This window comes from Nicotiana tabacum, chromosome 23 (genome assembly GCF_000715075.1).
Source record: "Nicotiana tabacum cultivar K326 chromosome 23, ASM71507v2, whole genome shotgun sequence".
In the NCBI taxonomy this organism is placed as follows: domain Eukaryota; kingdom Viridiplantae; phylum Streptophyta; class Magnoliopsida; order Solanales; family Solanaceae; genus Nicotiana; species Nicotiana tabacum.
Window position 1 is genome coordinate 69,411,288 of NC_134102.1, and position 23,200 is coordinate 69,434,487.

At 41.4% G+C, this 23,200-nt stretch overlaps 2 protein-coding genes across 2 annotated transcripts; one reads left to right on the forward strand and one right to left on the reverse strand.

Annotated features, from left to right (window-relative positions):
- The first annotated feature begins 763 nt into the window (after nt 1-763).
- LOC107828615 (uncharacterized) lies at nt 764-2,539 on the forward strand. Its single transcript, XM_016655972.2, has 2 exons — nt 764-923; nt 1,710-2,539. Exon 2 carries the CDS (start codon nt 1,712-1,714, stop codon nt 2,432-2,434), a length of 723 nt encoding a protein of 240 aa, XP_016511458.1. The 5' UTR covers nt 764-923; nt 1,710-1,711; the 3' UTR covers nt 2,435-2,539.
- Nucleotides 2,540-2,835: 296 nt separating this feature from the next.
- LOC107828624 (urea-proton symporter DUR3) lies at nt 2,836-6,510 on the reverse strand. Its single transcript, XM_075246316.1, has 9 exons — nt 6,163-6,510; nt 5,549-5,656; nt 5,373-5,468; nt 5,205-5,287; nt 4,889-5,109; nt 4,543-4,805; nt 4,213-4,451; nt 3,485-4,134; nt 2,836-3,398 (listed from the first exon to the last, which is right to left on the reverse strand). The coding sequence occupies exons 1-9, from the start codon at nt 6,376-6,378 to the stop codon at nt 3,097-3,099; spliced, it is 2,178 nt and encodes a 725-aa protein (XP_075102417.1). The 5' UTR covers nt 6,379-6,510; the 3' UTR covers nt 2,836-3,096.
- Between the last annotated feature and the right edge of the window lie 16,690 nt (nt 6,511-23,200).

The following is a 23,200-nucleotide window of genomic DNA, read 5'->3' on the forward strand; positions in this document are numbered from 1 at the left end:
GAAATAACTACAAACTCTACAAACCTAATTTATGAGTGAAAGCTTCAAGTCCTTCAATCGTAGATTTAATTTTTCTTATAATAAATCTCTGAAAATCTACGTTAACACCATGATCTACACATCAAAAAATAACACCTAATGAATTAAGTGTAAAACACTTCAAACATACATGAATATTCAAATCTGATATTTTGAACTCATTTACATAAAGTTTCAATTTTTTCCTTCTGATCTGAAATTGTATCCACTATTTTGAATTTTTACTCTACTGAATAATTGATAGAGACTCGCTGAGAATTTTCTCCTACTCGGTTTCTCATCTATGGAAGATAGAGTTTCAGAATGTTTATTAATTAAAATTATAGCTCAAACAAATAAATAGATACACATAAAATTCAAATAAATAAAAACATTTGAGCTGATTTAAACATAAGAAAGAAAATTACAATGGATCCGTGAACTGGTTCAGAACTCCACTCCTTCGCATGGATTAGAGAACCAATATGTGCTCCGTTTGAATACATATTATTTTGGTTCTGTAGGTAGGTCGGGTAATAATTATGGGTTAGATTGATATAAATTGAAATTAAATTTAAAATAGGTACATGTGGCTAATAATTTTGGATCGGATAGGTAAATAATGTAGATTTCCCTACATTATAACTTATAAGTAATTTAAAAAATTTAATTCAAAAATTCAAATAATTAAATGAAATTGAACTAATTTCATTTAAGTACAAAAGTTTTTCGAATAAATTGTCAATTCACTTTTTGGCCTTAAAGTTCTATTTTGTGTTTTATATTTTATTTTTTTTACCTAAACCTCTCTCCCTAACCACAATTTCGTGTTTTGTGAACTCCTCCGACCGGCAAAGGGCGACGGCATCAGCGATTCGGAAACGGCGACTCCTCTTCTCTTCTCTGTATGTCTCTCTCTTCTTTCCTCTCTTTTGTCGTATTGTTTTTGTTTTAATTTGTTTCATCCTCGTTTGTTTTAATTTAATATAGTGAATCATTCTTCTATAATTGTCGGTTATCAGTGAATTAGTTCAAATTCACGGTGAAGGAGATGGTGTAGGAATGAAGAATGAAAGGTTTAATATGATGCGTAATTTTGGGATATAAATTTGCAGTTACTGAGAAACCAACCAAATTAGGTATTTGGGCGTCACAAATTGTTATTGGAAAATTCGAACAGAATATTCTCAGAAATTATAATTTAAATTTCTTAATTCAAGTGACAAAGGTTGGTTGAGGGAGTTGTGACTTGGGTCACAAATTCACGCCCCCAAGGCTTAGTTCAAGTGGCAATGGTTGAGGACATGTTCAAGCCCCGCGCCATGAGAACTAAGCCTGATATTTAAGTGGAGAACAGTGGAGGGGTGGCCCATTATCCCCGAGTTTTGAAGGCTGCTGTTAGTCCTAACGGTTGGCCCCGGACGGATTTCTCGGTCATTAAAATAAAGTCATCTTACTCTGTTTGTTTTATAGTTGAAGTAGAAATATCGTAGGGTTCAAATAGAGTGTTTCTGCATTTGTTGATTTGGGATCTTGGTGGCATGACTGACTATTTGGAGAGAATTGATTTTGCTCTCACTGCTAGTTACTACATGAGTCTGAACTGGAATTATTGTTTTCTCCATGCCACTTTAGTGTGATAAGAACCAAGGTAAAATTCATCTCTTTATTTGCTCTTTTTATGCTCTCAGAGATGAGTCGATCAAGGGAAGCAACCACCATGAAGCGGAAAAGACCAGACTTGGATTCACCTACTCGGGGACTTCCAGATGCTGAACGTGTAGTGCTCAGTCTGGTAAAAAATAAAAGGAATCTGGGCATCTGGGTGGTAGAGGTGAAAAAGGAGGCAAACCTTCCACCAACTCTTGTGGATAAATCCCTGACCGCACTCGTGAAAAAGAAGTTGATAAAACAAGTTGTGAATATCCAAAATAAGGGAAAGAAGCATTACATGGCTGTTGAGTTTGAACCTTCGGAGGAACTGACTGGTGGTTCATGGTACTCTGAGGGAAATCTTGATAAGGAATTCATCACCGTTCTCAGAGACACATGCTTCAAGGTCATAGAATTGCTGAAAGTTGCTACTGTGGAGGGAATCCACAACTTCTTGAAGAAAAGGAAAGTTGTTGAGTGCACAAGTCAGCAAATTGCGGAAATATTGAACTCTATGGTTCTAGACAATGCTATTATAGAGGTGAAGAGCACTGGATTGGGAGAATATCATTCTATTCCTGTTGGATCAGTTTGTTATCGAACTTCAAGCGGAGTTGCTTTAGGGACTGGTCCGAAAACAATAGGGCCAATGGCTTCAATTCCATGTGGTGCTTGCCCTAGGATTAGTCAATGTTCACCCAATGGAGTTATATCCCCACAAACATGTGTCTACTACACTAAATGGTTGAACACTGAATTTTGATGGACTTCTGAAAAGTAAATCCGGTGTACACTGCACTACCACATATTGGTTGCTATCTGATTTCTTGTTAATCTTTTTGTTTAGATGGAAACAACTTTCTGATTACTCACAGTTTTCAGTTTTTATTAGAATGTTTGAACTCAGTAGAAATATTTGCTGCTTTTTTATGCCTTGAAATCTCTTCAGGCTGATCGGAAAGATTGTCTGGTCATGTTACCTTTTGCTAATAAAAAAGGTTTCATCTAATGTTTGTTGGCCTCTCAAAGTGCGATGACAATTCTCACAAACTATCGTGGCATCCTTTGACATGTGTCAGTTTCTTACTAGGTAGCTAACTGTCACTTGAACAAGTCATTCTACCATCTGAATTTATTTCACTAGAGATGAAAAGCTTCACTACATGAGATAGCCAAAGAATTGGCACATGACTTCTTGAAGTTCTTCCAATGTTTAAACAGACATTCCAAAACAAAATTCAAACAAGACAATGATGTACTTTCAAAAGCAAAACCTCACTATTTTCGGGGCATGAAGCCAAGTCATGGTACTTTATACAATCATTGTAGTCACGTTAGTTTGCAGAAAGTGACAGTATGTATAAGGCACCTCTGTCTTATTTTGGACTTAAAATACACACTGATCGACTTGTTTTCTCTGGGAATTCAATGACTTGGTGAAGCTACAATCTGATCGGATTCGGATGCTTCCTTTCTCTTGCTCCTTTCTTTCTCAAGGAAATACACCCTCTCTACTTCAGGTATTGCTATAATAAATGCATTCAGCTTGGAGTTTAAGTCTTCCAATTTTTCCATAACTCTGTCATTTGTAAACATGCCATTAAGCACAATTTGGATTGTTCCCCAGCTTTCCATCAATGGTAAAGCAATAATAACTGCTGATCCTACTGTACCCCATACAATAGCTATTACAGCCCAGAATGTGAAGTATCCCTTGCTAAATTGCCCTGCATTATCAAGTTTGCAACCAATTAATCATCGAGCATTCACACTAACACTGAAGTAGCAGAAGGATTAAATTATTCCGACTTACCCACAGGAAGTGTAAGAATAGGCCAGAGAAGTACTATCACGACTGTGAAACCAATGCCCCATTTGATTATCCATGCTTTGGCTCTGTTGAGCTTTTCCTCTTTGAACTCTTCAGGTGGCAATTCACTCTTTTCCTTTTCAACCACAGTGATCTGCTTAGTAGTCTGCCAATCATAGTTCTGGGGCCTTAGAAAGCTACAAACAGCATGAATAGCTCCACCAGTAAGTATAGAAACAAGGTTTCCTGCAAGCATTGGCGCATTTCTACCAGTTGTATCAAGATTTATCCTTCCATACTCGATCTTAGTGACCGATAACCAAGTGATAATCCCTAACAAACAGCCAACAACTGTCCCCAGGATTGCGCCAAAACTGTTTGCTTTTTGCCATAAAAGCATGAAAGCAATTGGGAGAACAGCTGATCCTATGAAAACTCCCATGGCTAAATACATCCAACCTAGAGAAACCCCTGCCTTGTTCAAAACTACTGCTAAAATGCCCATGAAACAGCCAAATCCTAATACAACTCCTCTTGAAACTTTTAGAATTTGTTTTCCACTTGCATCAGGGTTGATGTATGCACGATAGATGTCATATGTACATAATGAAGAGACTGCAATTAGCTCAGATGAACCAGCTGATGTGACAGCCCTAATCAATACAGAAGAAGTCATATAATTGAAAGTTAACAGAACCATTTCCACGCATAGTTCTTGATTAGGCACTTACATAAAGAGCATTGTGAGGAGAAGAATCGACCCCCCTTTTCCCATCAAAGCAATAGCTGTAGCTGGAGGAACTAGTCCATGGCTAGCCTCACTTGCTGTTATTGGTAAATCAAGAGCTAGTGCTCCAAGACCTAGTGATGTTGCCAAAGAGAATGGCACAGCAAACCAAACAAGACCACCCAACAAATAGCCCTTATGCGTCGATGATGGTCTTGCAGCAATGGCACTTACCCAGTACCCCTACATTTCAATATTTATGGTTATTAGTAAATGATGGTTACAGAGACATTCCATAAGCCAGTTTCTTGCTAAATTACACGAAAGAAGTTACATTGTCAACGAAAACTGTGCCAAAATTTCCCACGATGTTGATGATACCAAAGACAAGACCACCTGAACTCAACATAGTAACATAAGACCCCTTGAAATTCCCAGTAACAGGACCACAAGATTGTCCAACATGGGATATTGGCTCTTGACAATTTCTTGACTTGCTTGCTACCTCTAATAAACGTCTGTAAACGAGGCTTGGGCTGCCAAGTTCATCGCTAGCAACATATACTAGGTACACAAAGATGACTAAAACCACGTGTACTGAAATCAACAACCAGAAAATTTCTTAGATGAGCGCGTGAAAAAGAGTAAAAAAGCTAATATAAAGAGTAAAATTTAGATACCTATGACAGAATGTATATAGCTAGCCAAGAAAGTAGCTTTTAGCCCTCCTGCTAAGGTGTAAATTATAACACCAAGAGGGATAAGAAAACTTGCAGCATATATATTGACGCCAGTGAGTGCATTAACGACAGCTGATCCACCAAGAAGCAACATGGCTGTTACTATAATGTTCGTCAAGAAGCAAAACCCCAGAAAAACAAGATGAGCAGCAGTTCCCCATCTGAAAATAATAGTAGTCAACAAACTGCCTGCCCAAAGAGAAGTTTTTAAGGATACAGCAGAGTTATCTTCATCTTTGGAGTTTCCATTACAAACCTTGCTTTGACGATTTCACAGACTGTATGAGCATAAGGAGCTTTTCGTTTGATCTCTATTGCCATCACACCAAAAAGGAGCACCTGTTTTGTAACAAATCTCTTTAGAAACAACTCAAAAATTTTTCTTCCTTCCTTCCTTCTTGAGAAGGTCAAGAATAGTATGTACCTGAATAGTAGCTCCACTTGCATACCAAAAGGGTCCACTAATTCCATACTCCCAGGCTACATTAGAACTTTGCAAGATTGTAGCTGCCCAAGTCCACTGCAAAAGAAGATGTTGCCATTAAGTTGATTGTAACTTTGAGTTACATTGGTATTATTAGGTAACAATAAAAATGGTACCTGAGACACAATTACACTTGCAATAAGTCCTGTTTTGACATTTCTACCAGCTGTGTTGAACCATTCTGATGTATGACGCGAACCAACATATCTTTTTTCCAGCCAAACCTTATAGCAGCGCATAGAAAATTACAAATAGGAAAGATGATAAAGCTATAATCCCATATGCCGAAGAGAATCAAATAAGTATATTACACATGCGACTCTTTTACATAATGATTTTGTGCCTTGCCAATTGAAGGCACAGTTATCAGTTAAATTGCTGCTTGTCGAACAGAGGTGATCAATCCACTATAAAAACTATTGCATGAATGTTGGATAAGTTGAAGAAGATAATAAGCAAAGTGGCTCCATAGGCCATAGACGATGAATATTCTTTAGGAATTAAAATTATCGCAGAATATGCATTTTACAGATTCTGGAGAAGCCAGATACTAACGTATCTAAATTTCTTTGAAAGTTATAAAAGAAGGACAATTGGAAAAGGTTCCTCCAAATTAAAGACAATGCCTCTTCTACCCCCTCGGCCCACCCTCTCCCCTCTCGTTAGAATTTAACTCATATACGCTAGCTGACATTATAATCAGTAAGAAAGAGAAAAGTAAAAGTAAAACTAGAATACCAGGAAAGAAGTGGAAGACTGCGAAAAAAGCTCCAAAACCAAGAATGACAGAGTAGCCAACACCCTGATTAAGAACAGGTTTTCCTCCAAAAAAGTTGCTTTGCCTCACACAACTATCCCCATCTCCAGAAACACTATAATATTTGGATGAAAATAGAAAAGGTGGCCAGTTTGAAGCCATGTGAGTGAACTGATCTCTTGATTTCATGTAAGAACTAAGGTGTAAGAATCTTTGTATTAATTTTAAAGCTATGATAGTCAACTGATTTAGTCCTACTTAAGACAAAAATAATTTAGAGCCAACAAAGTAAGCAACTTGGAATTGCAGAGGCCATTTTCTTGTGACGTTATGTACTACAGTACTTACTATAAAGTCTATGGAAATTTGTGCAAGTCAAACCAAAAATGGAGTTTTCAATATAAGTATTAGATGAATCTTCAAGTTGGCAGTGACAGATTCAAGGGTCACTCTCATGGCTTTGAGAATCTTTTGTCTTGGAGTAGCTGGATATTTCTTGGTTGAATAGTTCCATCAAATAAAAACAGAAACATTAGTTTTGAGTGATTATTTGTGTAATAAAGTAAAGCATGCATCCTTTGATTATTGATTTTAAATTCAGAACTCAGTTACTAAAACTTAATATCTCTATCCTAAAATTTAGGACTCATAACTGAGATGCGTGGTTCGACTTATATTTCATTTAAAGTGTGTTAATTAAATTGGGAATGGTGTGACAATCTTAATCATCGTATATAGTAAGCATGAGTTGAGGTCCATTGGATTTTGCTTAAATGTTGATGGTGGAAGAGGACAGTCTCTAGTAACTATCATTTTGCTCTTTGGGCTTAGGGTTCAAATTTGATCAAAATGTTTTAGATAATAGGCCGTGATCCTCAGATGGAGGAGCTTAGGTAGGCAAACTAAAAGCCCTCGAGTTGTTTTTGAATGAATGAATTTTGTGATGAATGACTTCTTCTTTTGGGCGTAGAATAGTATGTGTGTTCGCAATTGCCATAACTAAACGAAATATTCTTTTCTTTAAGAAGATGTGCCTTAGCCAAGTAATTAGGAAAATTAATCAAGACTTGCGAGATAATTAGGATTTTTTTTCTTTTGGCATGCACTAGTAAAGAAAACAAACATTATTTCAGCATCTTAGATACTGAATTCCACTATTTGTAATACCAGTTTGGTCATCACTCGTTGGTAAATACTAAAATTTAGTCTTTGAAATATTAGTGAAATTTCGAAATATTGTTTTGATGTGGGTTTTTTTCAATTTTGATGAGGTTATTCAAATGAAATAATGATTTCTACACACAAATTAATTTTAAACTTGTATACGGGTAAAATCGAGTCCACTGAACACCCCTATTTCCTGGTGAGGCAAACGGAACAAGAACGTGACCGTAATGAATCAGAGTCAGAGCAAGGAGCCCCTCGTATCGGGGCTCGGGCAAAACACCTGCCCTCGGGGGTATCAGGCCCATGTCCTCCGGGTTCGGTTCAAGGATCAAGATTTCAGAGAGCATTACCAAACAGCTGTACATGACTAACAAAGGGCCGAGATGTCCGTGCCCAACCGGATATCACGGCGTGAATGTCGGCCCGTATCGGTAAAAAATCAGTGATTAGCAAAATAAAAGATTTTTACCTTTCTTTGAATTGTACTTAGTGTAAAACTCCCCTACTATATAAAGGGGGAAGCTTATTATTCATGGGGGACAATGTAACACACATACCAAGGCAGTTTATTTCAATTCCCTTTGTTGTTAAAAGCTCTTATTTTTGTTCTTAAGTTCTTTATAAGTCCAAGCTTGGAATCGAGGGCAGGTTCCTCATTGAGCCATCAACCGAGCTCGAAATCACTCTTATCGTTAGTTTGGCCATTTATTACGTCTTTCATTTGCTTAATCTAACGTCATTAATCACTCGTATTGAATTAATCCACATATCCTTAAAACCACATATAAATTCAATTGTTATCCATTTTTTAGGGTAAACAATTTGGCATCCACCGTGGGGCTAGGGATAATAGTGGTAATTTGATACAAATTTTCATAACGCACTCTGTATTACGCTTGTTCTTTGAGATTTTAATTTCAGGTCAAATAAAAAATGTCAAACTCTCAATCTGCTCATTTGAACGTTGATGCTGAGTCTGTCCACCATGGCGAGAACAACAATGTAGTGCCCAGCAACGAGGTGCCTCCCGTTGACCCCAACGGAGTTCCGGTCGCGGACCCAATCGATGCCAACTCACATGTAACCATCGACGCAAACTTGCCTACCGACCACGAAAACAGCGTTCGCGGGGGAGCCCGATCGATAGCCCGGGGTACACATGACAACGAAGGCGATGAGATCAATTTACGGGTGATCTTTGAGATGTTACAGGCTCAACAGGCGGTGATAAACCAGTTGTAGAACCAAAGCCGCGCCCCCGGCAGAGTTGAGCCCAAACCATCCCAAAAAAATACCCACAGAAATAAACCAACCACAAGAAGGCTAGGTGAAGTTAAACCCGGGACCAACCCCGAGATAATAAAGATGCTTGAGGAACTGACAAAGTAGGTGAAATCAGGAGAAAAGAAGAACGAAGCCAACGACAAAAAAATGGAGATCTATAACTCCAGGGTTGATCAAATCCTAGGAGCACCACCGATATTGAAAGGCATGGATTCCAAGAAATTTTTCCAAAAGCCTTTCTTTCCAAGCGCAGCTCTGAAACCAATCCCAAAGAAGTTCCGTATGCCAGAAATTCCAAAGTACGGGACCACAGATCCAAATGAACATGTGACCTCCTACACATATGCCATCAAGGGAAATGACGTAGAAGATGATGAAATCGAGTCGGTGCTGCTGAAAATGTTCAGAGAAACCCTGTCCAAATGAGCAATGATATGGTATCACAACCTCCCCCCTAATTCTATTGATTCGTTCGCTATGCTTGCAGATGCCTTCGTAAAGGCTCACGCTGAGGCCATCAAAGTCGAGACCAGAAAATCAGACCTCTTTAAAGTGAAACAAAGAGACAACGAAATGTTCAGGGAATTCGTATCGAGGTTTCAAATGGAAAGAATGGACTTGCCTCTGGTTGTGAACGATTGTGCTGTTCAAGCATTCACTCAAAGACTCAACCCCCAAAGCTCCTTGGCTTCACAACAACTGAAACAGAATTTGATAGAGTACCCAGCGGTAACTTGGGTTGACGTCTATAATAGGTACCAATCGAAAATCAGAGTCGAGGATGATCAATTCGGGGCCCCCTCTGGGTCCGTATATCCATCAGAACTATGACAGGCCCAAAAGAGTCGTCAATCATGAACCAAGACCTAATAGGAATCAGTATCAACCATATAGCGGAGATCGAAAGGGCAGCGGATCCGGACGTAACCCTACGAGGAATGAAAAAAGAAGCGATCGAGGTCATAATAGCCAGGGACTCATGAGCAAAAACGGTTTCGACAGGCAAATCGGGGCCAGGGAGGCACCAAGGTTATCGGAATACAACTTCAGAGTCGATGCTGCCTGCATCGTATCAGCCATTATACACATCAAAGATACCAAGTGGCCTCAGACATTGCAGTCTGATCCTACCCAAAGAAACCCTAACCTGATGTATAAGTATCATGGCACTCACGGCCACAGGACCGAAGGCTGCAGACAGCTAAGAGAAGAAGTGGCCCGGGAATTCCTAAGTGATCGAGCCAAAAATCACTTCAGGAATAGGGACTCCAACAAGTAGACCGAGCAAGAAGGACCTCAACACGTCATCAAAATGATCATTGGTGGAGTCGACATCCCCCAGGGGCTAATGATGAAGCGTACTAAGGTATCCATCACAAGGGAAAAGCGGACCCGAGATTACATGCCGGAGGGGACCATCTCTTTCAATGATGAAGACGCTGAAGTCATCGTGCGACCGCATAATGATGCACTGGTAATTTCTCTACTCATAAATAAATCTCGAGTTAAGCGTGTGTTAATTTATCCAAGTAGCTCGACCAATATCATCAGATCAAGGGTCGTAGAGCAGTTGGGTTTACAAGACCAAATAGTGTCTACAGTCCAGGTCTTAAATGGATTCAACATGGCATGTGAAACTACTAAAGGGGAGATAACCCTGCCAGGGAACACCGCCGGAATCATTCAGGAAACAAAGTTTTACGTCATCAAATGGGATATGAGGTATAACGCTCTATTCGGAAGGCCATGGATTCACAACATGAGGGCAATACCCTCGACACTACACCAGGCATTGAAGTTCTCCACACCAGGAAGGATCAAGACAGTTTACGGAGAACAGTCGGCCGCAAAAGAAATGTTCACGGTCGATGAGGTGATCCTAATGTCCACACTCTCGACATCAAAGAACCCAAAGTCGGTTAGGAAGGAAGAAACTAAATAGCAATCACCAACACCAGCCCCGACCGAACCGGAGAAGCAAGAGGCAGGTCAGGATGATGATTACGGAGTTCCTAGGTCATTCATCGCCCCTGATGATTCCGATGCCACTAAGTCGATGGTCGAGGAGCTGGAGCATGTCATATTGATCGAACACTTGACCGATCGGAAGGTATACCTGGGCACGGGGTTGACTCCCGAGCTCAGGAAAAAAACTCATTGAATTGCTTATAGCTAACGTGGATTGTTTTTCTTGGTCCCATCTAGATATGACAGGGATCCCACCAGAAGTAACCACTCATAAGCTGAGCTTAGACTCGAAGTTCCACCCGGTTAAACAGAAAATGAGGCCTCAGTCCAAAATCAAGCATGCGTTCATCAAAGACGAGGTATCCAAACTCCTTAGAATAGGTTCCATTCGGGAAGTTAACTACCCGGATTGGTTGGCTAACATTGTAGTAGTGCCTAAAAAGGGAAATAAATTAAGAATGTGTGTAAATAACAAAGACTTGAACAAGGCATTCCCCAAGGATTCTTTTCCTTTGCCTAATATCGACGCATGATCGACGCAATGGCCGGGCACGAGATACTCAGCTTTCTCGATGCCTATTTCGGGTACAACCAAATCCGGATGGACCCGGGCGATCAAGAAAAATCTTCCTTCATTACTAAATTCGGCACCTATTGTTATAACGTAATGTTGTTCGAACTAAAAATCGCCGGTGCAACTTATCAACGCCTAGTAAACCGGATGTTTGAAGAACAAATAGGAAAATCAATGGAGGTTTACATTGACGACATATTAATTAAGTCCCTGCGAGCAGAGGACTATTTGGAACATTTGCAGGAAACCTTCAACATACTGAAGAAGCACAATATGAAGCTAAACCCAAAGAAATGCGCATTCGGGGTTGTGTCCGGGAAGTTCCTTGGATTCATGGTGTCCAACCGGGGGATAGAGATCAATCCCTACAAGATCAAAGCTATAGAAGACATCACAGTAGTGGACAATGTCAAGGACGTTCAGAGGCTAACCGGGCGCATAGCCTCCCTAGGTTGGTCATATCAAGGTCCTCCCATAAGAGCCATCGGTTCTTCTCATTATTGAAGAAGAATAATAACTTTCCGTGGACCCCGGAGTGCCAGCAAGCTTTGGAAGAACTCAAACGGTTCCTTTCGAGTCCACCCTTGCTCCATACTCGGAAGGCAGACGAGCAGTTGTACCTGTACTTAGCGGTATCCGAGATAGCGGTAAGTGGAGTCTTAGTCTGGGAAGAGGAAGGTATGCAATTTCCTATCTATTATGTTAGCAGGACTCTAGGCGAGGCCGAAAAAAGGTACCCTCACCTACAGAAATTGGCGCTCACTTTGCTAAACTCGTATAGAAAGTTAAAGCCGTATTTTCAATGCCATCCCATATGTGTCGTACCTTCTTACCCATTGAGGAACATAATGCACAAACCCGAGCTCTCAGGGCGATTGGCCAAATGGGCCGTAGAAATTAGCGGGTATGATATCAAATATCGACCCCGGACTGCCATCAAATCTCAAATTTTGGCAGACTTCGTGGCCGACTTCACGCCGGCCTTAATACCCGAAGTCGAAAGGGAGTTGTTGTTAACCTCGGGGACTTCCTAGGGAATCTGGACCCTCTTTACGGATGGTGCCTCGAACGCAAAGGGGTCTATACATGGCATCGTGTTGAAGGCACCTACGGGTAACATAATCGGAAAATCTATTAGAACTGTGAAATTGACTAACAATGAGGCCATGATTGCAGGTCTCGAATTGGCTAAAAGCCTGGGGGCCGAAGTGGTCGAAGCTAAGTGAGATTCCCTTCTTGTGGTAAATCAAGTCAATGGGACATTCAAAGTGATAGAGGAATGAATGCGAAGATACTTGGATAAATTACAGGTAACGTTGTATCGATTCAAGAAATGGACCCTACAACACGTACCCTGGGATCAAAATAGCGAAACTGATGCTCTGGCTAACTTAGGGTCATCGATTTATGACGATGAATTCGGCTCAGGAACAGTCGTACAACTCATGAAATTGGTAGTGGAAGAAGGCCATTTGGAAATAAACTCAAAAAGTTTAACTTGGGTCTGGAGAAACAAGTATATAGATTACCCGAAGACTGGGAAGCTGCCCTCTGATCCTAAAGAATCGAGAGCTCTGCACACGAAGGCGGCCAGGTTTAGCCTATCCAAAGATACCCTGTTCAGAAGAACGTTCGATGGCCCACGCGCCATATGCTTGGGGCTGGGAGACACCGAATATGTTTTGAGGGAAGTTCACAAAGGCACCTGCGGAAACCATTTGGGGGCAGAATCTTTGGTTCGTAAGATAATCAAAGATGGCTATTAGTAGATCGACATGGAGAAAGATGCGAAGAACTTTGTACGGAGATGTGATGGCTGTCTGAGGCATGCACCAATGATCCATCAACCCGAGGAGTTACTACATTCGGTCCTGTCGCCTTGGCCGTTCATGAAATGGGGAATGGACATTGTCGGTCCCCTGCCTTGGGCACCCGGCAAGGCTCAATTTATACTATTTATGACTGACTATTTCTCTAAGTAGATCGAAGCTTGGAGTTGATTTGGAAAGAAAATTCTAAATTCGGAAGCGTTAAGTTAGAGGAATTGACTAACGTTCGAATTTTAAGTAAACGACCTCGGAATCGGGATTTGAAGGTTCCAACAGGTTCGTACGATGATTTTAGACTTGGGAGTATGATCGGGTCGAGTTTTGGATGACCGGGGAGCGTTTCGACGCCTATTATGGAAGTTGGCATTTTAGAAGAATTCATAAATTTGGGTTGAAGTGCATTTCAATGTTATCAATGTCTGTTTGGGATTCCGAGTCTGGGAATAGCTCCGTATGGTGATTCCGGTATTGGGAGCGCGTTCGGAAGTGGATTTGGAGGTCCGTAGGTCATTTTGGAGTCATTTGGCGGAAGTTAGACATTTGAAGGTTTTTGAGAAGTTTGACCGGGAGTATACTTTTGATATTGGGGTCGGATTCTGATTCCGGAAGTTGGAGTAGGTCCGTAATGTCAAATGTGAACTGCGTGAAACATTTGAGGTCAATCGGACGTAATTTGATAGGTTTCAGCATCGAATGTAGAAGTTTGAAATTCTAAAGTTCACTAAGCTTGGAATGGGGTGCGATTCATGAATTTGACGTTGTTTGATGCGATTTAAAGTCTCGACTAAGTTCGTAATGTGTTTGGGGACGTGTTGGTATAATTGGTTGAGGTCCCAAGGGCCTCGGGTGGATTTTAATGGCTAACGGATCGAGTTTGGACTTAGAATAAAAGACGAGGCAGCTGATATCTGGTGTGATCGCACCTGCGCAATAAGGACCGCATGTGCAAGGCCGCAGGTGCGAGCCAGTGGTCACAGGTGCGGTTTGGGCGAAGCTGGGCAGTGACTGCAGGTGCGAAGGGTTGTCCGCACGTGCGAGGTCGCAGATGTGGAGGTGCGTCGTAGGTGCGAGAGTGAGAGGAGAATCTGGGGGCGCAGGTGTGAGGGTATGGCCGCACCTGCGAAGGCGCAGACGCGGAAGGAAGGCGCAGGTGCGGAGTCGAGCTAGGCAGAGGGAATACGTAGGTTTGAGGTTTTGGCCGCACCTACGAGACCACATATGCGACAAAGAGGCTGCAGGTGTGGAAGTCGGGGCTGGGCAGTGTCTCCTTTAAAGCGAGGGTTTGGCTCTATCTTATTTCATTTTCGCCTATGGGAGCTGATTTTGGAGCACATTGGAGTGCCATCTTCATCAATCTTAATGGGGTAAGTGCTTTCTTCACAATTTTGAGTTAAATACATGAGTTTATATGAATTTGAACATGGAAATTAGTATAAATTATGAGGTTTTTGGTAGAAAACATAGAATTTGATATTTTGGATTTTGACCACGAATTTGGGCATGGAATTGAGAATAAACTATATATTTGAGTTTGTGAGGTTATGGGTAAAGTTTATCTTCAAATATTTTCGGAATTGGGGCACGTGGGCCCGATGGTAGGATGACTATACGCCTTGGGAAAAGTTTAGAATGATTTGGAACTCATGGTCGACTGTGACTAAGTCTACGAACTTAATTTGGAATATTCGCTGCTATACGGAAAAGATTTGCATGATATGAAGAAGGATACAACATGACTTTGGATTGGAATGTATCGTCGCACGTTTAGTTGATGTCAATGGGGAATGAACGGGCTTGTACGTCTGGTGAATGAGCACGGGCTCAGGAAGATCTTGAGGAATTTGGCGGGTCAATTGTGCAAGGTCATGTCAGTAAGGAAGAAGGAATCTTGGTAGGTTCTAGAGTTATGCAATGGTAGATTCAAGCTAAGTGGGAGAGCCCCACCGTCTATGCTTGGATTGCATGGTTATCTACTTGTGAGGTTTCTGGTTATCGGCATGTTCGTGGGTTATTACGACTAAAAACAAGGAACATCAGTGGTGATTCGAGCCAAGCATTTGAGGAATATGTCCTATGATTGGTCTTATCGTTATATGTTCAGGCTTTGGGAAGACTCGGAGTTTATGTTTTGCGTAGATGTGATTTACAAGGAAAGTGATTCATCCGGGTGCTTCTTTAAAAGGTTTTCATGTGCTGGCAGAGCCTTGGGGTTTGATTATATTCGGGACCAAGTCAGAGTGGATGACTCTCAACAACGGTCCTAGTGGATTCAAAAGTTAAAGTGTGGTGCCTAAGGATTTCAAGTCCATAGTATGGTTAAGTATTGAGCTGTTGTAGCGGATTATAAAAAGGGCTTGGAGTGTTCTATGTTATATTCTGTATGCGGTGTAACAGTGAAGGAATGGGAGAAAATACCTTCAGAATCATAGGGATATTATCAGAATGAGTGTACCAGTTGAAGATGTGAATATGCGCATGTGGAAAGTATGAGATGGTTCGTGAGTTTTGGAGACAACGTGGTCTCGTGAAATAAGGTCACTCAGGATGAGTGCAGATTTGGGTTCATGATGTTTTGAATGGAGCTATCATTATTTCTAGGGCAAGTGCCGAGTAAATTACAAGAAGTGGCTCGGTTGGTAATGGTTGAATCGGCATGGTTATGGCAGTGGTCAGTTTCTCCAGCATGAAGTTATACATGTAGTTTGTGGCCGTACACTTGGGCTTGAGCGCTACCACAACTTGGTTGATTTGGGAGGTATTTGATTCGCATGGCTTTGTTATGTAAAGGGATTTCCGGAAGAGTTATGGCAGCTTAGATTACGACATGAGGTTGTATTTTTTGCGGTCTTGGAATTCAGTCACGTGTGGCGATGGTCCTCCTGAAATGAGTTGAGTAAAAGGTTTCTGTATGATGAAGTGTTTATCCTATTAGTAGATCAGGGGTTATTATGGAATTCTGGTACTCTCACGTATTGGCATGTTAGGTACAACGAGCGGTATGGGAATTTGGAAGCTAAGGATCAAGGTTGCAGTTCGGTGTTGACAAGAATGTTACGAGCTCGGATGATCAGGGAAGAATTTGGATGTTTAGAGTTAGGTGGTATTGTCTTTAGGGTCACCTGAGATCGGTGTCCTGTGTAAGAGGCTTTGTGTACTGATTGCGGCTTCTTGATTTGCTTCACAACATTAGTGTGGCTGGTGGTATGGATGTGCAGACTTGTTACCTGGTGCGGAGGGTCGTGGGAGTATATCCCCCGGAAGTATAAATGTAAACTGTGCATTGCTGAGGATCGAACGACGCGAACCATAGATGCATTTATTACCCCGCTCGCGAATCATACATGTGACTCGGTCAAATACAAATTTACCAATAAATCATAACCCTTTCTTGATTCTTTTCAAAATAAAGACAATTCGATTCGAAGCTTTTAAATCCTTAAAAAATCCTCAACTCAGTTCCATTTGATACAGTTAACAAATATAATCAAATAACGGTGCCCACAAGCATGGTATAAACCTAAAACTACCTGGACATAAACAGGAATTGTAGCTACGTACGGACTCTTGTCACTTCGTGCGTACGTAGCCCCCCACAAATAACAACGCATATTAATTAAGTTCACCTATGGGGTAAGTTCCCTCTTTCATGGTTAGAAAAGAGACTTACCTCGCTCCGAAATTCCATAAACGGCTCCCAAGCCCTTCCAACAACTCAAACCGATGCCCAACAACTCAATAAATGTGTAAACCCATAAATATATACTCTATTACTCATTATAATTCAGTTTACATCAATTCCTCACTCCACTTGAAAAGTCGATAAAAATCACTCTCGGGCCCACGTGCCCGGATTTTGAAACGTTTTGAAGATAATATTTACCCATGACACCACGAACTCAAATATATAATTTATTCCAAATTTCATGTCCGATTTCGTGGTCAAAATTCAAAAATATTAATTTTTAGGGTTTCTACCAAAATCCAAAATTTCTACAAATTTTCAAGTCTAAATCCATATTTTATCCAAGTGTTTAACTTTCAATAGTTGGGAATCACTTACCTTGTGTTGCTTGATGAAAATCCCTCCTTGAAGCTCTCCAAAATTGCCTCAACCAAGTAGAAAATGAGAGAGGAAGAGCCAAATCTCGCTCTTTAAAACAATCTACCCAGCGACCTCTCGCACCTGCGGTCCCTTGACCGCTTCTGCGGTTCCGCAGGTGAGGCCAAATTACCGCTTCTGCGGTCCTCCTTCATACCCCTCAACTCCGCATCTACGTCCCACATCCGCTTCAGCGCCTTCGCTCCTACGGTTCCACGTGCGCAGGTGCGGTCCCGCTTCTGCGAAACTCGACCGCATCTGCGGTCCCAGCCTTCCCCAACATAAGCCACTTCTGCGACCCTCATGGCCGCTTTTGCGGCTCCACACCTGCGGCCCTAAGCTCGTAAGTGTGGTTACACCAGAACTGGTGCACTTCAGCCATTCCCTATGTCCAAAACTTGCTCCGTTAACCATCCGGGACCCACCCGAGACTCCCAGAACCTTAACCAAATATACCAACATGTTCCAAATCACATTACGAACTTAGTTGAGCCTCCAATTCACATCAAACAACGTTAAAAACACGAATCAACCTCCAATTCAAACCTAATGAACTTTGAAACTTCAAACTTCTACAATCGAAGCCGAAACCTATAAAATCATGTCCGATTGACATCAAATTTTGCACACAAGTCATAATTGACATTACGGACAACTTCCAAAAATCGAAATCTGACCCCGATATCAAAAAGTCCTCTCCCGGTCAAACTTCTCAAAGTTATCCAAATTCCGAATTTTCACCCAAATGACCCCAAAATGGCCTACGAACCTCCAAATCCACATCCGGACATGCTCCTAAGACCAGAATCATCATACGGAGCTATTCCCAGACTCGGAATCCCAAACGGATGTAGATATCATTGAAATGCACTTCAACTCAAATTTATAAAATTCTTTCAAAACGCCCACCTTCCACAATAGGTGCCGAAATGCTCCCGGGTCATCCAAAACCCGATCCGAACATACGCCTAAGTCCAAAAGCATCATACGAACCTGTTGGAACCTTCCAATCCCGATTCCGAGGTCGTTTACTCAAAAATAAAACCATAGTTAATTCTTCTAACTTAAAGCTTCCGAAATTAGAATTTTTCTTCCAAATCAACTCCGAACTTCCCGAAATTAAATTTTGACCATGCGTACAAGTCATAATACGTGACGTGAAGCTGCTCAGGGTCTCAAACCGTTGTATGACGCGGTATAGCTAAAAATAACCGGTCGGGTCATTACATTCTCTCCCACTTAAACATACGTTCGTCCGCGGACGTGCTAAGAACTACTTCTGGAGTTGTTTGAAATCATTGTTTAACACCTCGTGCACCTACCCGTTCTACCACAACCTAGTTGAGCACATTTGCTCGAGTAAACCTGAAAATCCTCCCTTTTTTTTTCTAGTCAAATAAGCCTTAAAGCCAAATTCCAACATCTGAAATTCTTTACCAAGTCGGTTTCCAACATATGAACACCATATTAATCACTACACGATGTACCAATACAGATTTGCATACCTCCGCAGAATCCACACCACGCACCGCATAATTCACATGACCATAATAACATCCCCTGATAACAACAGCCGAAATCCCCCGAATCTGATGCTCACAACATACCTCATGATCCATATAAGTCATGTTCCAACTCTTGCAATACTACTACGACAGAGAAGATGTGTAGAACTCATAACCACATGCCGAATCACTACTTATGGAGTCTCTCCTCATGACAAGAACAATATTTTCTCGTAAATATGTCTCATATAAATCCGATCGCACTGATCTAAGGTCCAAAATCTCATCTCACCCAGTACAAGTCGTTCCGGCAATAAGCCACCACAAACACTACTAAAGGTCTCGTATGACGCCACCATGTGCCAGCAATCCACAAATTCGAATGTGATACTTAAGGAAAAATGAACTCTGGAAAGAACTACTCAACCCACGTAACTAATTAAACAACCGAAAGGATGTTATGAACCTTCCTCAGCAATGGTGATGCAAAACATGCAATAATAGATATGGGATATTGTACTCAATAACACACTGTAGCGGCGTGCAACCCGATCCAACCATGATACCCATGGTGGCGTGCCACCCGATACAATGAACATATCCATGGCGGTGTGCCACCCGATCCAACCATATACCCGTGGCGACATGCCACCCGATCCACACATAATAATCTAAGGAAAACACACATCAAGACATAATGCTTATACTCACGAAATGCCTGAATATCAATCATAAGCACGCCAAGTGCATAATACAAATCCTAAGGAGACGGGTAGCGTCATAAGCTATAAAACTCTAGCACAACTAAGGTGCGGTATATGATCTGCATCTCAAGAGCCATCCTACTCACATAATACCACAAACCATACAGGATCTCAATACGAGTGCGAATAATCAAACCACCTCACAACCCACTTGGTATAATATAGATTACACAGGATAGCTGACGACAGGAATAACATCCAAGGACCGAAGACCCTTCCGAAGACAATGCTATGCTGAGATGAGCACATCCATCCTGATATAGAGCCCACATTCACATATAGATCCATCAACGGACTTCAACCGATTCTGATCATACCATGCTTGGCTAAAAAGCCTCTCAAGGACCCACAACGACCTATTCAAGACACATAAGAACAGCCGTCAAATTCGGAACAAACTTCCACATTCCACAACTAAATGAACCGAGCGCCATTCGGACATAAATTCTCACATTAGCGATAGTACTACAATCTCCATAATTGGGTTTAAATCTTTAATCAATCAAGTGAATACATGACACACTTATACAATTTTCCGTGGGATACATTCCCACGACCCTCCACACTAAGTAACAAATCTGCACATCCATACCACCGGTCACACTAATGTTGTGAAGCAAATCAAGAAGCCGCAGTCAATACATAAAGCCTCTTACACAGGACACCATTCTCAGGTGACGCGAAACACAATACTAGCTTACTCTAAACATCCAAATTTTCCTGATCATCCGAGCTCGTGACATTCTTGTCAACACCGAACCGCAACCTTGATTCTCAACTTCCAATTTCCTATGCCGCTCGCTGCACCTAACATGCCAATACGTGAGAGTACGATAATTCCATAATAACCCCTGATCCACTAATAGAATAAACACTTCATCATATAGAAACCTTTTACTCAAATCATTTCAGGAGGACCATCGCCACACGTGATTGAATTCCAAGACCTCAAATAATACAACCTCATGTCGTAATCTAAGCTGCCATAACTCTTTCGGAAATCCCTTTACATAACAAAGCCATACGAATCGAATACCTCCCAAATCAACTAAGTTATGGTGGCACTCAAGCCCAAGTGCACGGCTACAAACTACATGTATAACTTCACGCTGGAGAAACTGACCACTACCATAACCGTGTTAATTCAACCATTACCAACCGAGCCACTTCTTGTAATTTACTCGTGACTTGCCCTAGAAATAATGATAGCTCCATTCAAAACATCATGAACCCAAATCCGCACTCATCCTGAGTGACCTTATTTTACGAGACCACGTTGTCTCCAAAACCCACGAACCATCTCATACTTTCCTCATGCGCATATTCTTATCTTCAACGGGTACATTTATTCTGATAATTTCCATATGATTCCAAAGTTATTTTCTCCCATTCTTCCACTGCTACACCGCATACCGAAGATAACTTAGAACACTACAAGCCCCTTTTATAATCGGCTGTAACAGCTCAAAACTTAACCATACTACGGACTCGAAATCCTTAGGCGCCACACTTTAACTTTTGAATCCACTAGGACCGTTGTTGAGAGTCACCCACTCTGACTTGGTCCCGAATAGAATCAAACCTCAAGGCTCTGCTAGCATATGAACACCCTCTCAAAGAAGCACGCGGCTGAATCACTTTCCTTGTAAATCACATCCACGCAAAGCATAAACTCCGAGTCTTCCCAAAGCCTGAACATGAATCGATAAGACCAATCATAGGACATATTCCTCAAATCCTTGGCTCAAATCACCAGTGATGTTCTCTTTCTTTAGTTGTAATAACCCACCAACATGCCGATAACCAGAAGCCTCACAAGTAGATAACCATGCAATCCAATCATAGACAGTGGGGATCTCCCACTTAGCTTGAAGCTACCATTTTATAACTCTAGAACCTACCAAGATTCCTTCTTCCTTACTGACATGACCTTGCGCAATCAACCTGCCAAATTCCTCGAAATCTTCCTGTTAACCATTTCTTGAACGCTTTGAATCACTAGCCACATTTACATATTCGACCTCTTACCGGATAGCCAGTAAAATTCTTCATAAAAGTTTCATCAACACCACGCAACAGTTAACCTGCTCACCCGAAATAACCCACCTATGGAAATTCCATGCCGACATCTTCCAACAACGCTGCACCGAGTACAATTACTATGAAATCCTTAAACCATCTTGAGCCCGTGCTCATTCACCAGTCGTACAAGCCCGTTCACTCCCCATTGACATCAACTAAACATGCGACGATACCTTCCAATCCAAAGTCATGTTGTATCCTTCTTCATATCATGCAAATCTTTTCCGTATAGAAGCCAATATTCCAAATTAAGTTCGTAGACTTAGTCACAGTTCACCATGAGTTCCAAATCATTCTAAACTTTTCCCAAAGCATATAGTCATCCTACCACAGAACCCATATGCTACTCTGCCACTCTCCCACTTTGGTCAAACCCTCTTCTTTAAGCAACTACCCGACTTTTGTTTCTCACACATGGCCTTCTAGAAATTTAACCACCGCAAGACACCCCCCACATGTCCTTCCTCATCCTTCGCTGCCAGTTGTTGCCTTAACTCAATATCTATCTCTGTAGCACTTGAACCAATAAATCTCTACCAAGATCATCTTCCTTGAGCCCTCAACACCCGGACCACCGATTAAGTCCTAAACCATATCACACTGCGATCTCTGATAGCCGCTTCCCCGACACTATTTCACACCACCCTGCCCGAAGGCAAATTGATGAAGACCATAACACCGGCGAACTTAACACATTCAATCCAGGGCAACTACACCACATCAGAGATGAAAATTCTACCATGCTCGAAATACCAAGTCTCGTCACTCCATCAATCCAAACCTGAACATTCATAGTCCGATTGCCTTTCCTTCGCCGGAAGTAAAATACTGGATCTCTGAATGATGCACTGAGTAAACCTCCTTTCCAAGTCATTCACTACTTTGACGCATAGACAAGCATCCTACCATTACACAAACACGGTGCGATAGCAATGCACAAATCATCATAACAATCAATGCCAAATCTCGAAACCTTAGATAATGCTGACACTGATCTGTAACAGCAGAACGACCTTCCACGAGGCGACGACAATAGCCCAATCAAATACGCAGGGAGAAACATCCTGCACCATATCTGTAGTACCATTAAAATTCCTCTATTCCTAATTTATAACAAGCACTTCACATCGCATAAGACTGAATAGGAAGGGAATTAAGGCATAAGCCTCAAAGGAATCGAATCGCACGATGAGGAATCAAGAAGGGAAGTGTTGCTAACAGTCATGTAGCCTCTCGAAGATAAGTACAGACATCTCCGTACCGATCCGCAAGACTCTACTAGACTCGCTCATGACTCGTGAGACATAAATGAACCTAGTGCTCTGATACTATGTTGTTACAACCCAAAATCCATTAAAGGTCATGATGGCGCAGGACACCGCGGTCAGGCAAGCCAAAAATAAATATTTAATGGTAAAAGATGAAGTTTACAAAATAAATAATAATATCTTTAAAACTAACACTGTACAACCCATAATCGCCCAAAACCTGGTGTCACAAGTGCATGAGCATCAACTAGGAATATAAAATAATATATAACATCTGTCCGGAATACAAATTGGATAGGAAAATATTAATAATCTAAAGGAGACTTTGCTGACTGCGGACTCGTAACATGGAATACAGCTCACCTAAGTCCCCGCAATAAATCCTTGACTCGAAGCTTTTAAATCCTTAAAAAATCCTCAACTCAGCTCCATATGATACAGTTAACAAATATAATCAAATAACGATGTCCA

Coding starts and splice junctions, on each gene's coding strand:
- LOC107828615 (XM_016655972.2), top strand. CDS start 1,712: ATGAGTCGATCAAGGGAAGCAACCACCATGAAGCGGAAAAGACCAGAC.
- LOC107828624 (XM_075246316.1), bottom strand. CDS start 6,378: ATGAAATCAAGAGATCAGTTCACTCACATGGCTTCAAACTGGCCACCT. Junction 5,469..5,548: donor CAAGTGTAATTGTGTCTCAG/GTACCATTTTTA, acceptor CTTCTTTTGCAG/TGGACTTGGGCAGCTACAAT. Junction 5,110..5,204: donor TGTGAAATCGTCAAAGCAAG/GTTTGTAATGGA, acceptor TATTATTTTCAG/ATGGGGAACTGCTGCTCATC.